Source organism: Lathamus discolor, chromosome 4 (assembly GCF_037157495.1).
Source record: "Lathamus discolor isolate bLatDis1 chromosome 4, bLatDis1.hap1, whole genome shotgun sequence".
Classification (NCBI taxonomy): domain Eukaryota; kingdom Metazoa; phylum Chordata; class Aves; order Psittaciformes; family Psittacidae; genus Lathamus; species Lathamus discolor.
The window spans coordinates 100245906-100259178 of NC_088887.1; the positions used below are offsets into that span (position 1 = coordinate 100245906).

At 40.0% G+C, this 13273-nt stretch overlaps 1 protein-coding gene across 3 annotated transcripts in view; it reads left to right on the forward strand.

The window, feature by feature from the left end:
• Nucleotides 1-8741, forward strand: part of RNASEH2B (ribonuclease H2 subunit B) — a 47349-nt gene extending 38608 nt beyond the window's left edge. Inside the window, exons 11-12 of one of the 3 annotated variants that reach the window (XR_010612422.1) lie at nucleotides 718-798; nucleotides 2738-2824. Coding sequence is in view for 2 of the 3 variants with exons in the window: in XM_065678295.1 (XP_065534367.1) it covers nucleotides 718-798; nucleotides 2738-2845 (189 nt within the window). In the remaining variant the exon portion in view is untranslated. Of the gene's footprint in view, nucleotides 1-717; nucleotides 799-2737; nucleotides 3503-6796 lie in introns of those variants that run through there. The other 2 variants (XM_065678295.1, XM_065678296.1) reach the window with 2 other exon arrangements.
• The last annotated feature ends 4532 nt before the right edge of the window (nucleotides 8742-13273 follow it).

Consider the following 13273-nt stretch of genomic DNA (forward strand, 5'->3'; position numbering starts at 1 on the left):
AAACTAAACACATGCTCACAGTTTATGGAAAGAAATATTCATTCTTACTGCCTGATTATGTGAAGTGCCGAGAACCGTTCACTTCCATTATTTTTAAAGTTAGAAGGCACCCAGCACATGCAGTCAAGCTTCTTAATATACTGTTGGATTCAAGTGATGAAGCAGTCAGCAGAACTATGTCAGTGTTTCACTGCTGCCAAACTGCAGAAACTAATTACTTCTAAAGGTTGTGCACAAGCAGATAATAGACTAGATAATGATCCACCTGTGCTGGCAGATAGCAGTAACACTGGAGCTGCTGCACAGTTCCATCAGACCATGGGGACCAGAGTCTGGGTTCCCTGGCTGTTATGCACGAACTTCCAACAGCTGCTTCCTAAAGGTTGTCCAAATAGATTCTGACACCAAAATCACAATCATGGAAGTTAAAAATGGGATTCAGGTGATTTCTAGAAGTCTTTCTTCAGAAGTCTAGGAAGAAGAAAATGCTTCCCATGACATTTAACAATATCTTCTGAATACTGGTGAATATGTATATTCACATGTAAAGAAGACAACTGCAGAGAGAAATCTTCCACTGTTACTGAGGATTCTTCAGTTGATTGCTAGTCCTATTTTGGTGCTATGATTACATTATAAAGCCAAAAAATTTAAACTTCCATGTGTGTACATCATAAAAGTGGTTGACACAGCAACTTCCTCATTCTGACATTTCAGAAAAGGAAATTAACAGATGCCCCTGTGGAAGCAGAAGAAGACTATACTAAGTTTAACAGCAGCAATCTGAAAACCAAAAAGGTAAGCAAGCCCTGCATTCATGCATGTTTTGCTAAAGCATAGATTAACTTCTGGCATTGGCATAGAATGCCTATTTTTCTCCTCCAAAACACGTCAGAAAAACAAGTACAAAGCACAGATGTTTGTAATTATATCTCCTTGGAACTTTTCATTCAGGTTTAATTTTACTTTGATAGTCTTCATGTCCCTTTCTGAACTCTTTTATACTGTTACGGTTTGACTGTACTTTATCAGTGAACATTCCAGTGAACCTCACAGACTTGGACACATGTGTTAAGGTGCACAGCTAACGTTTGCAAAGCTCTTTGAGAACTTGAAATGAGAAATCCTGCGGCTTAGTGATAGCAGCTGTTAAATTTCAGTAATTTGAAAAAGAAACAAAGATGGCAGCATTCACTTAAATTCCAAGGGATGCTAAGACAGGCCTTATTTTTACTTAGAAATATTGCTTGTGCACTTACTTATGTCAACTTAATGAAGTTAAATCAACACAGAGCTTGCTGATTGCCAGCTCCAGCACAAGTTTGTAGGCCAATTCAGGTCTGAGTCCAGTGGTGCCTGCCACTGTATTATTCCTAGGAGAGCAACAGAGATGTGAAAAGAAAGATTCTCTCTGTGTGTGCCAAGGTTGTGAGGCTTGTACTGGCTTATTTCTTTGAATATTGAAAGAAAATGAATCCTTCTCCAATCCATTGGGACCCGAAAAGGCCCTCTGTGCTGATCTTGTGACTTTCAGACTAATGCTGACTACTCTTTATCCCTCTGCAAAGAGAAGCAGCTGGTGACAGATACATTCCTTCCTTCCCCCCAACAGCCCCAGAATTTTTTGAACTCAGGGCACATGCTAGTTTTGAAGTAAGAGGAGGATTGCCCTCTAAGTGAAGGTGGTAAATAGTCTAAAATATGCATGTTTCCCCTCTTCCCCCATTATGCACCTATAGCTTTTGAACTGAGCATAAAGATAGAAATAAGCTGAGGAGAGATAATTAATTGTAACATTAAATATGTTTTACTTCTGAAATAATGAAGCACATTGATGAGAGAATCTGGGAAAGAAAAGATAGCTCTTGGACTCTGTACATTGTACTACTTTTTTTAAAATACTTTGGCAGTGGTTTTGTTTGTATAGTAACACAGACGATCATACTGTTGTTGCATATCTCCATCCTATCCATAATCTTCTAGCTGATCCCAAGTATTGTAATTGTGAAGTCCTGCAGACTGAGGAGTATTATAAAGAAAGGTCAATGCAAAGTTTTCTTAATAAGGAAAACAGCTAGAGATTTAAACCATAACATTTTAAAATGCAAGAAAGAAAAGAGGTCAGCTCTGTAAAATGTGCTCATAAAATGTGTTTTAGGTGTAAAAGTCTGGGAAGTTGTCCCAGTGGCCTCAAAGTGCTTTGCAAATCTTAGTTACCTTCTTCATTCTTTTCTTCCATCTCTTTTCCCTTTATTTCACTATGCTTAGAGTCTTTGATAATAAATCAGTGTGAATTATTCATCATCTGTAATGCAAGGCTGTAATTCAGCCTGCTGACAGCATAATCATGAGATTGAGTTGGAGGGTACAGTATGCATCTGTTATATTGCGTGCATTATTCCTTTTAATGTACACTCAGGGATTATCACAAAGTAAACGTTTGAGTTGGGATACCTCATTCTGCAGAAAGAAAATGTTTCACCTCCTTGTCCTTGTAGTTGATTCTCTGTCTTTGTCTGAGGTTAGGTAATTTGTGACAAGTATTTTTCTGTTTGAATAATCTCAGATTTGTTTTGTAAGGGTTTTTTTCTTACAATTTAAAGCCTGCACAACATTATATTTACTTCTGTATACTAAAAAAGCAATTTAAGTTCTTGGTTGACTTCTGTATTTAGGACTTTATAGCTCTCCTATGGAGATGCTGCTTAACTTTTTCTGTTTATCATTTCACTAACAGGCAAACAGCAAGATGTCTGCAGCACAGAAGGCTTTGGCCAAAGTTGATAAGACTGGAATGAAATCAATTTCTGCTTTCTTCAGCTCCAAACCTAAAGCATCAAAATAAGGGCTTGTTCTTGAAAGAGTTTTTTACAGGGATTATTTTTATGTTAAGCTAAAGATGTCTCCTTGTTTTTTTTGTTAGTATAGTATGTGCAGGGCATGTCTGTATACATGGCAGAGTTTGTGAGTGAGCACGGGACAGAGCTGTTATGCCTCAGCTGTGCAAAGCAGTGCTATGCAGATATTCCAGCTTGGGTCAGGAAGATAGACTTGCTGCATTAGCAGCATGGTCCTGTGAACCATGAAGCAAGGTTTAAGCACACTGTACTGCAGCTTCATAGAATCATAGAATCATAGAGCAAGCTTGGTCTAGAGCAAGCTCAGTCAAGGCTACCACAGAGTTTTCTCCATTGCACTCTATTCCAGCCTGGAAACATGCCCTCCTTTGAGTTTTTAAGGAGTTTTTTTCATTCATAAGGAACATTATTTTTTGAGATTTTTATGGAGATTTTTACCGAGTATAACACCAGAGTAGGATGTCATCATTAGATTTTTATGCTGACCCAAATCTAAGTGCTGATGTAAGCATTGTCATTGGTGGCAATTTATGGAGGCAAAAACAGTGTCCGTATTTGGATTCCGGTTGGTTTGAATATGCTAAAAACAAATTGCAATAAGTATCAATCAACATGTAATGCAATAAAGGGCTTTGTATAACAAATTTGTGCTTGTTGTATTTGATGTACATTTTAAGACTTAGATTGGGCTTCAGGGCATTTTTTAAGGGGTTTTGGTATTTTCCTGTGTATAAATTTTAATCCTTAAAGAATTACAGCATCACTTTGGGCTTACATGATAAATCTCTTTAACACATAGCAATACAGGGGTATTTTTATGTTCAGTTCCAAGGTCAGTAGGTTCTTACAAAAATAATTAAGAAAAGATTTATTTAAAGGCAAAACTCGTTTTCTTAAACAAGCGTATTTGGACCTGGATTCTAAAGCTTAAGTATGAGTGCCTTAGACAAGTTTTAGTTTTATGAAGTTTTGCACAAGGTAGGACTGTTACTTAAAACACGCTACTCACTTTCGGGTGTATTCTTTCCACATTACAGAGTATTCTTATATATTCAGAAGGATAGCTGTCTGCTAAGTTGCAAGTTCTCTGATTCAGAGAATCAAAGAGTATGGAATCACTGGGATCGTTAGTATAGGTCTAGCCAGTTCTGCAGAAAAGTCATTGTTTCATCCGCCAGTTGTTGCACTGAGTCATTACTGTGGGTCAACTACAGTGTGTGTTTTAAAAAAGACACTCAAACTATTTCATTCTTCGCTCATTCATCAGCTCAGTAGAGAATCTGCCTGTGTCCCTTGATAATGGGGAGTTTCAGAGAAGCTAATAGTTTCTTTAGTAACTACACTGTTTTTCCACTTCAGATTACTTGCTGCATTCACAACTATTGGTTTACAGTGTTGTCTGTTAGGTTAAAGAGCACTATGGCATTTTCTCTCAACCAGAAAAGAATGAGAAGCCTTGCTGGGTGTTCTGTGCAGTTTTGCCATTGTTGGAGTTTGTGTGCTTTTCAGATCAGTGGTTATTTCAGTTTTGGACATAGCTTGTAAACAGAGAAGTCAGTATGGTTGGAATTCCAGATAAAAGAAAATACTTGGAAGTCTATGGAATTATTATATCAAATTACAGAGATTTATCTAACAAATGTGGATGGCCTCCCAAAAGCATACAGTTAATGCTCCTAGTTTTAAAAGTGTTTGTCTGAAGTGGATTATCTAGACCCAAAATTAAGTTCTTTAGGGAAAAAAAAAAAAAGCTTTTCAGGCATTTTGAGGTATCAGTATTGTAAGTCTTCCTTACCTGTGGAAATCAGCCTGTACTATTAGTGTTTGAGTGTAGGTTGAGAAGTGTGGGATTCAGATGCAGAGACTTTATTCATTTTTCGATTAGAATCATTCTCCCAAGCCATTTGGTGCTTTAATAAAATTTATTTAATAAAATAAAAGTCATGAATGTCAACTTTCTGAAACAATATTAGGGTGTGGGAAGAGGTAGGGGACACAAAACTTCCAGGAATTGCGATGTGGAGTCATAGAGAAGTTCCTGCTACCCCACACTGCCTTGTTCAGCTGTCTGCAGCAGAATTTCATCAGCCCTTTGGGTAAAGTTTCCTTTTTTTTTTTTTTTTTTTTTTTTTTTCTCCTTTAACTGTCAGACAGTTTTTAAAGTTAATAGCAGGCATCACTGTATTTGACAATTTCTCTGTGCACCACCTTTAGAATTGGTCTAGGCTGTAAGTGAAGCCCCCCCCTGTAGCAGCACATATTGGTTTATCTGATGGGTCTTTGCTATGATTGGAAAGAACTAGCGTTTGGTGAGCCCAGAGTGAGCAATTGCGATCATGAACTGGAAGGGTTAGATTTTGAAAAACATTCAGCTTAACCCAGCAGTTTATTTGGCAGTCAAAGAAACTGCCCAACTTCATATCAGTAGGAGAAGGGATATGCCAATGATGACAACTTTTGAAAACCACCACTCAAAAGTGCAGGATAATGTTATGGAGGGGAAAAAGAAGATAACCAGGCATATACTCTGTGAAGGTTTTTGTAGTAAGCAGCATCCTAGGAGCGTTTTTATAAATGAGAGGAAAGGAATTACGTATCTATTAATGGCAGGCCAATTCTGGGCACTAGAAGATGTTGAGAAAGCAGGCAAGCATGGGATGGATGTTTGAGTGGAAGACCAAGAGTGGGAGAGAATTACACTAGAAACAGTAACTGTGAGTAGGATGGATATATGATAGAATCTCTTCTTCTGGATGTTTAAATCTGCTAGTTTTAGGGGTTTGAGTTTTAATAGTTGAAAAGTTTCATGAAACATACATTGGAAATGCGTCTTTTCATTGACTGAATAGTTTGAGACCCTTTCTTCTAAGAAACAGTCCCCATTTCTCTGATCAGAATGTAGGACAGGAAGACAGTTCTGATAGGGATGGGAGGCCTTTGTGCTGACTTCTGTCTGGGGTACCGATTCTTTTTTTTCTTTCTCTGTACATGGCTTTCACATCTGCCACTGCACTCGGGGACTAAGTAGAGTTCTTCCTCTGTGCATAGGTGCGTTATGCTTTAGTGTGTCACATCTCGACTTCAGCTGTCAGCTATGCTGTAACTTAAAACAATTGTAATTTTATTAGTGACTGTGCTTTTGGTTGAGCGGGAATTTGTGCATGACAAAAAAGCCATTTCCAAAAGCCATTAGAGCTTTCAGATGAAAACAAAAACTCTTTTCCCTTTAGGAAAGAATGAAATACATTTAGTAACTTCGAAACTTCCTCAACATGTAGCAGGAAGAAGTTATGAAGAGCATATGGTGCCAAATACATAAAACAATATTTCCTGCCATGAGGATTTAAATATAGTTATTGTGCCTGGCCAGCAGTAGCAGTAGGTCATTAAGAAGTGCTGCTTTGCTATTTCTTCCTTGGTTAGCTTACTATGAAAAAATATGCCAGCACCATTACAGAAATGTGGTCTTACTTTATTTCTTTTTCTGGATTAACATGATATCTCTCCATGTTCATGTTAAATATCTGATGAGTTGTGATGCTTTTATAATTGTTGGTTTGGGATTAAGCAGCTCTTACATTTCCACTTTTTAGACTTCACACTGCAAATGGATTGACACCAGTGGGCATGGAAAACTTCATATGGAAATACCAGCACTGACTTAGGGATATGTAAGGGTTGAACTTGCAATCATTTTCAGTCTTAAGTAATAAACTTAGTTCTATTTGTAGAAGTGACAATTGGTGATTTTAATATTTTCAGTGGAAAAGGCGACACACTTGGCAGAATTTGCGTTCGGATCTAAAACCTAGAAGAGCTGCTTGTTTTTAGGTGTTCAGTTGTGTCTGACCTTCTGTTTTTTACAGGGAAACTAAATGCATGGATGCTCATTTGAATAGATTAATGTTTATGACTAGGGTTTTCTCTTCTCTTTTTAGATGCCTGGGCGAAGACATGCAAAGAAGAAATGAAAGGAGCATAAGGAGACTCACTAATATTATTTTAACTTGCCATAATCTCAAAGCAGCTTTTAAAGGCATATTTTACACAGTTTCTGAAAATAAATGCTTGAAGTTAGACAAGCCCTGTTCCAAGAAAAAGCAAATCTCAGCAGATTAACATTGTTAAATATGCGGTGTGTTAAACATACACTGCTTCAAATTTTATAGCTTATACACTATTGGTCTATTGGGCCCTTCCAGGAAAGCACTTACGAGCATGCCTAATGTTAAGCACATGAGAAGTGATGTTAAAGTCCGCAGTGTTGTTCGTGTGGATAAGTGCTTTGCTGGATCAGCGCCTAAAGTCCTGTTAGGTGCTGAGCATCCTGATCCATATCCAGCAAAGCACTTACGTCCATGCTTATCTTGAAGTGGAAGAGCCAGTCTAATATTTATGCATTAGTGTTCACCATAAAACCTCTCTTGGCACAATGACTCACATGCTTAAAATTAAGCACCTGCCTAAGTATTTTGCAAGGTTAGACACCAGCATCCTTGAGCAAGTCTTAAATATTTACCTGATTTTGTATGAATTTTCTTTTTTTTTTTTTTTGTACTCTTTTTTTTATCAGAGCATATGATTTTAGTGGCCATAAGTTTTAGAAGCTGCATAGCAAAATATGCAATTATATGCAATTTTCTCCTTTCTTTCCCAAAATCTAATAAATTCAGAAGAAGTCCAATGTTCAGACACAGAATCATCCAAAATTAAAAAAGTTAACTCTTAATTTTTAGGACATTTACATTTTTTGAAATAATTTCATTGAGCTTGATTTACATGGTTTTGTCCAAACAGTAGGTCAAGTCTGACTTACTATCCAAAAGATGCTAACTAGCTCTGGTTGAGTGGATAGTCTGACTCATAAAGCTTGAGGCAGCATGTGTGTTCAGAAGTACAGATGGAGAAGCTGCATTCTTATTTTACTTTTGTTCTCAGAGATTGAAATCTTAAAACCATGTATAAAATAACATTTAGGTCTTGAGTGAAGAACTAAACCAAAACCTGGGTAATCCTCTAGGTAAAAAACAAAAATAGACCTAATTATTATTTTCTCTACTCATGTAAGAGACACTTCCTGTGGAGCGATTTAAACCAAGTTGTCAACCTGAGCTGACGTACAGAAAATGATGCTAATGAGCCCTCATGTGATCTGTATCAGATGCAGCCTGATGTTTTTAAGTTAGATACCTGTTTATCAAACTACCATTAATATTACCTCTTTGCTGCAATACTTTTAAAAAGTAGCAACTGGCAGGATTTTTAACATAATGAATGTTTAATTCTGTAAGTTTTAACTATGACCCCAGTTTGCAGACACCTACAGCAAATGGACAGAATGTTCTGTAAAGCTTAAATATATTTGAAGCATTCTAGATAAGAAGGAAATGAAAAATACTTTACTTCCACTCTGGCAAATTCTGTCTACCTTCAAGTCAGACAAGAGCTCCAAGAAGAGCATTGCTGAAAATAAATTCCAAGACAAAGAGGCAATAGCTTTTTCAGCTTTCTTTTCAACTGATTCTGATCAGTTTGGTTTCAGAATAGGAAAAACCTGAACTGTTAATCCTTCAGAAATCATGTATAAAGGGAAATATAATCTGGATGCTTATTTTAGACGTTTGCACTGAATTCTTTTTGCTAATTTTGTGCTTGTCTGGTTAAGAAATGTGTGCTATTGCTTTTCAAGGAAAAAATATGCAACAGTTTTCTAGGCAATACTGCAAGAATATTATATGGGTCCAAGATGGAATTTCTATTTTTCTAGCTTACATATTAAAAAATCCTTGATGTATAAGATAATATATTCCAGTAAAGCGTGGTTCTAGTTTTTGTAAGATCTTTAATTCATGTACAAGAAAGAAATAAATACCTTTGGAATAATCTATTGATTATACTTTGTTAATTTCTCGGAAAAATACAAATCAAAATGGAGTGCAATCAGATTACTGATGCTGTTAGCCTCCCCAAGGTAGTGAGTTATTCATAGACTGAATTGAAGGAAATAATGAATCCTGAGATAGATACAAATGTGCAAGTTCATTAAGACAGATTCAATGAAGCAATTAGGCTAATCCTTCAGGACCTTACTGTACAGATGTTGTAGTGACAACTTATTTATGAGTACATATAATTGTTGGCCTAAGTAGAATAACAGAATAGTTAGGGTTGGGAAAGGACCTTAAGATCATCTAGTTCCAACCCCCCTGCCATGAGCAGGGACACCTCACACTAAACCATGTCACCCAAGGCTCTGTCCATCCTGGCCTTGAACACTGCCAGGGATGGAGCACTCACAACCTCCCTGGGCAACCCATTCCAGTGCCTCACCACCCTAACAGGAAAGAATTTCCTCCTTCTATCCAATCTAAACCTCCCCTGTTTAAGTTTTAACCCATTACCCCTTGTCCTGTCACTACAGTCCCTGATGAAGAGTCCCTCCCCAGCATCCCTATAGGCCCGCTTCAGATACTGGAAGGCTGCTATGAAGTCCCCACGCAGCCTTCTCTACTCCAGGCTGAACAGCCCCTACTTCCTCAGCCTGTCTTCATACAGGAGGTGCTCCAGTCCCCTGATCATCCTCGTGGCCCTCCTCCGGACTTGTTCCAACATTTCCATGTCCTTTTTATGTTGAGGACACCAGAACTGCACACAATACTCCAGGTGAGGTCTCACAAGAGCAGAGTAGAGGGGCAGGATCACCTCCTTCGACCTGCTGGTCACACTCCTTTTGATGCAGCCCAGGATACGGTTGGCCTTCTGGGCTGCGAGCGCACACTGAAGCTGGCTCATGTTCATTTTCTCATTGACCAGCACCCCCAAGTCCTTCTCCGCAGGGCCGCTCTGAATCTCTTCTCTGCCCAACCTGGAGCTGTGCCTGGGATTGCTCCGACCCAGGTGTGGGACCCTGCACTTGTCGTGGTTGAACTTCATAAGGTTGGCATCAGCCCACCTCACAAGCGTGTCAAGGTCCCTCTGGATGGCATCCCTTCCCTCCAGCATATCAACCGGACCACACAGCTTGGTGTCATCAGCAAACTTGCTGAGGGCACACTCAATCCCACTGTCCATGTCACCGACAAAGATGTTGAACAAGACCAGACCCAACACTGATCCCTGAGGGACACCACTCATTACTGGGCTCCAGCCGGACATCGAGCCATTGACCACAACTCTTTGTGTGCGGCCATCCAGCCAGTTCTTTATTCACCAAGTGGTCCATCCATCAAATTGATGTCTCTCCAATTTAGAGACAAGGATGTTGTGTGGGACAGTGTCAAACGCTTTGCACAAGTCCAGGTAATTGACATCAACTGCTCTACCCTGTCCATCAGTTCCGTAGCCCCATCCTAGAAGGCCACCAAATTGGTCAGGCAGGATTTCCCCTTAGTGAAGCCATGCTGGCTGTCACCAAGCACCTTGTTGTTTTTCATGTGCCTTTGCATGCCTTCCTGGAGAATCTGCTCCAAGATTTTTTCCAGGCACAGAGGTGAGACTGACTGGTCTGTAATTCCCCAGGTCTTCCATTTTCCCCTTCTTGAAAATGGGGGTTATATTTCCCTTTTTCCAGTCATTGGGAACTTCACCTGACTGCCATGGTTTTTCAAATACGATGGCCAGTGGCTTAGTAACTTCATTTGCCAGCTCCTTCAGGACCCGTGGATGGATTTCATCAAGTCCCATTCAGGTTCTTAAGACGGTCTCGAACCAGATCCTCTCCTACAGTGGGCCCAAGGTCTTCATTCTCACAGTCCCTGCTCTGCCTTCCAAGACTTGGGTGGTGCGGTCAGAGCATTTGCAGTGAGGACTGAGGCAAAGAAGTCATTCAGAACCTCAGCCTTCTCCAAATCCAGGGTAGCCAATTCTCCTGATAGCTTCCAGAGAGGACCCACGTTGTCCGTAGTCTGTCTTTTATTCACTACGTACCTACAGAATGGAATCCCTTCCTGTTATCCTTAACATCCCTGGCCAAGTTTAATTCTAACTGGGCCTTAGCCCTCCAAACCTGGTCCCTAGCTTCCCGGACAACATCCCTGTATTCTTCCCAGGCCACATGTCCTTACTTCCACCTTTTATAAGCCTCTTTTTTCCTTCAAAGTTTCCTCAGCAGCTCCTTATCCATCCAAGGAGGTCTCCCGACCCTCCTGCTGTATTTCCTTCTACTTGGGATGCAGCACTCCTTGAATATCAACCAAGAGTCTTGGACCCCCCTGCCCTCCAGGGCTATATCCCATGGAACCTTACTAAGCAGGTTCCTGAAGAGGCCAAAGTCTGCTCTTTTGAAGTCCAGGGCAGTGAGCTTGCTGCACGCTCTTCTCACTGTCCTGAGGATCTCAAATTCGGCCATCTCGTGATCGCTGCATCCAAGGCTGCCCTGGAGTACCACATTCTCTACAAGCCCTTCCCTGTTGGTGAGCACGAGGTCAAGCATGGCACCTCTCCTTGTCGGCTCCTCTATTACTTGCAGAAGGAAGTTGTCTTCCACACAGTCGAGGAACCTCCTGGATTGCTTGTTCCAGGCTGTACCGTCCCTCCAACAGATATCAGGGTGGTTGAAGTCCCCCGTAAGAGCAAGGGCCTGTGAGCGTGAGGCTGTTCCTATCTGTCTCTAGGGTGTTTCATCCACAGGTTCTCCTTGATCAGGCGGCCTGTAACAGATCCCCACAGTAATGTCTTCCATCACTGTTCTCCCTTTAACCCTGACCCACAAACTCTTTATTGACTGCTCAAAGTATTCTGTTTATTTTGATTTTCATTAGCATGGCAATGAATCTGAGTGATGATGAGATGAGGAGAGTGAAGGTAGAAAGAGTGATGTGATATTCATGTCATTTTTTTTGTCTTTCCTTTCCATCACATATGTAGTATATAGGTGCTCTGTCACAGATTTAAACAGAACTGATAGATAGGGCTTTTTTCATATTTTCTGTAGCAGGCAGTTAATCAAACACAAGAGAAAAGTTGTTCCTCTGCCAAAACGCTATCCTGGTATCACCATGATGCTGCCCTAAGTGCTGACAGGAGGCTTCAAGGCTGTTAGGAGAGTTACTGCCATTTCATTTGTAAAATCCAGAGAACAACAGGCAAAGCAAAGCAAACATAGTGGTTTGGGAGTTTTTTTGGCAGTCAAGTTGGTTTACTGGTATTAGTGAGAACCAAGCAAGAAAAGCAGTCAGATTTGTACCATTTCATAAAGCCACCACTCACCAGCACTTATCTGTAGAAATGGAATTAGCAGTGCTAAGGACAAAGCACTGAGGCAGCTTGTATTTAACAATAAAAGCATTTACACTGCTTTGCTCAGTAAAGTCAAACGTCAAAGTAATAAAAAAACCAAAGAAAATGGTTCATTGCCTTACATATTTAAAGGACTGCTACAATTCAGATGTTTAAGTTTAGCTCTCTAGTACCCTCTGTGTGCACGACTGTTACGTCTCTTAGGGTCTGTTCCATAGCTGCAGTCATTTTTCCAAAGCTCCCTTTTTAAATGCGTTTGGTACCCTGAGGTAGTTGCAAAGCAAGCAATGTTATCACAGGTAAAACAACGCCCCAGCCAGGCTCATCAACAGTAAAAAATGGAAGCTAATAGACAAGTGAAAAGCTGTGTTTTAAAATCTTGCTTCTAATTTGGGGTTGTGTTCATTGTTGCGTTCACCTGTTGTCTTTTCACTCTTCAAATATGTATTTCAAAAGTTGCTAACTTGGTAAAGCCCTACCTCCCCTTGACTTCAGGCCAAGCAAGAATACTGTTTCATAATGGGCACCTGCACTCATGAAGACAGACAAAATCAAAGTTTTCTGCAACCCTACAGATGAGCGAAGCTGGTCCTGGTGTGAACGGAACCACCACCAGCTTCCTCTTGAATTCCCTGCGTAGCTGGCATTACTAGGAGTTCTTCATAAACCATTCAAACTTAATTGAAAGGAGTGAAGGTAAAAGATTAAGTTAATCAGAATGGTTACAGAGATTAGCAGTGAAGCTACTTTGAAGGAAGTCATTAAGGAATCATTCCTCCTCATTTCAACCACCTGAAATTTAGATGTCTACATAGCTTCTCTGCTATTAATAAAGAGCATCCTGAAAAGGTGACTTCTGTATTCCAACAGTATGGCCTACTGAAGCTGTGGCTTTTTCTCATGAACACAGAGATGAGCCTAGACACTGTGTGTGCCTGCCCACAAATCTGTAGATGGTTGTCTTCAGCATAACTGCTGTGCCTTCAAGAATTGGAGGCAGTCCTGTATTTGAGGAATTGAATTTAGCCTCCAGGCTCAACAGGATATCTCAGGCTCTCAAGCTCTCTTTAGCTTGCCAGTAAGTATTGTTTCTCTCTCTCTTCTTCCTCCCAATTTTATAAATACATAATAAACTTAGTTTTTAACCTGTTCTCCTGGGAGGGCAAACCTCCTCTCTC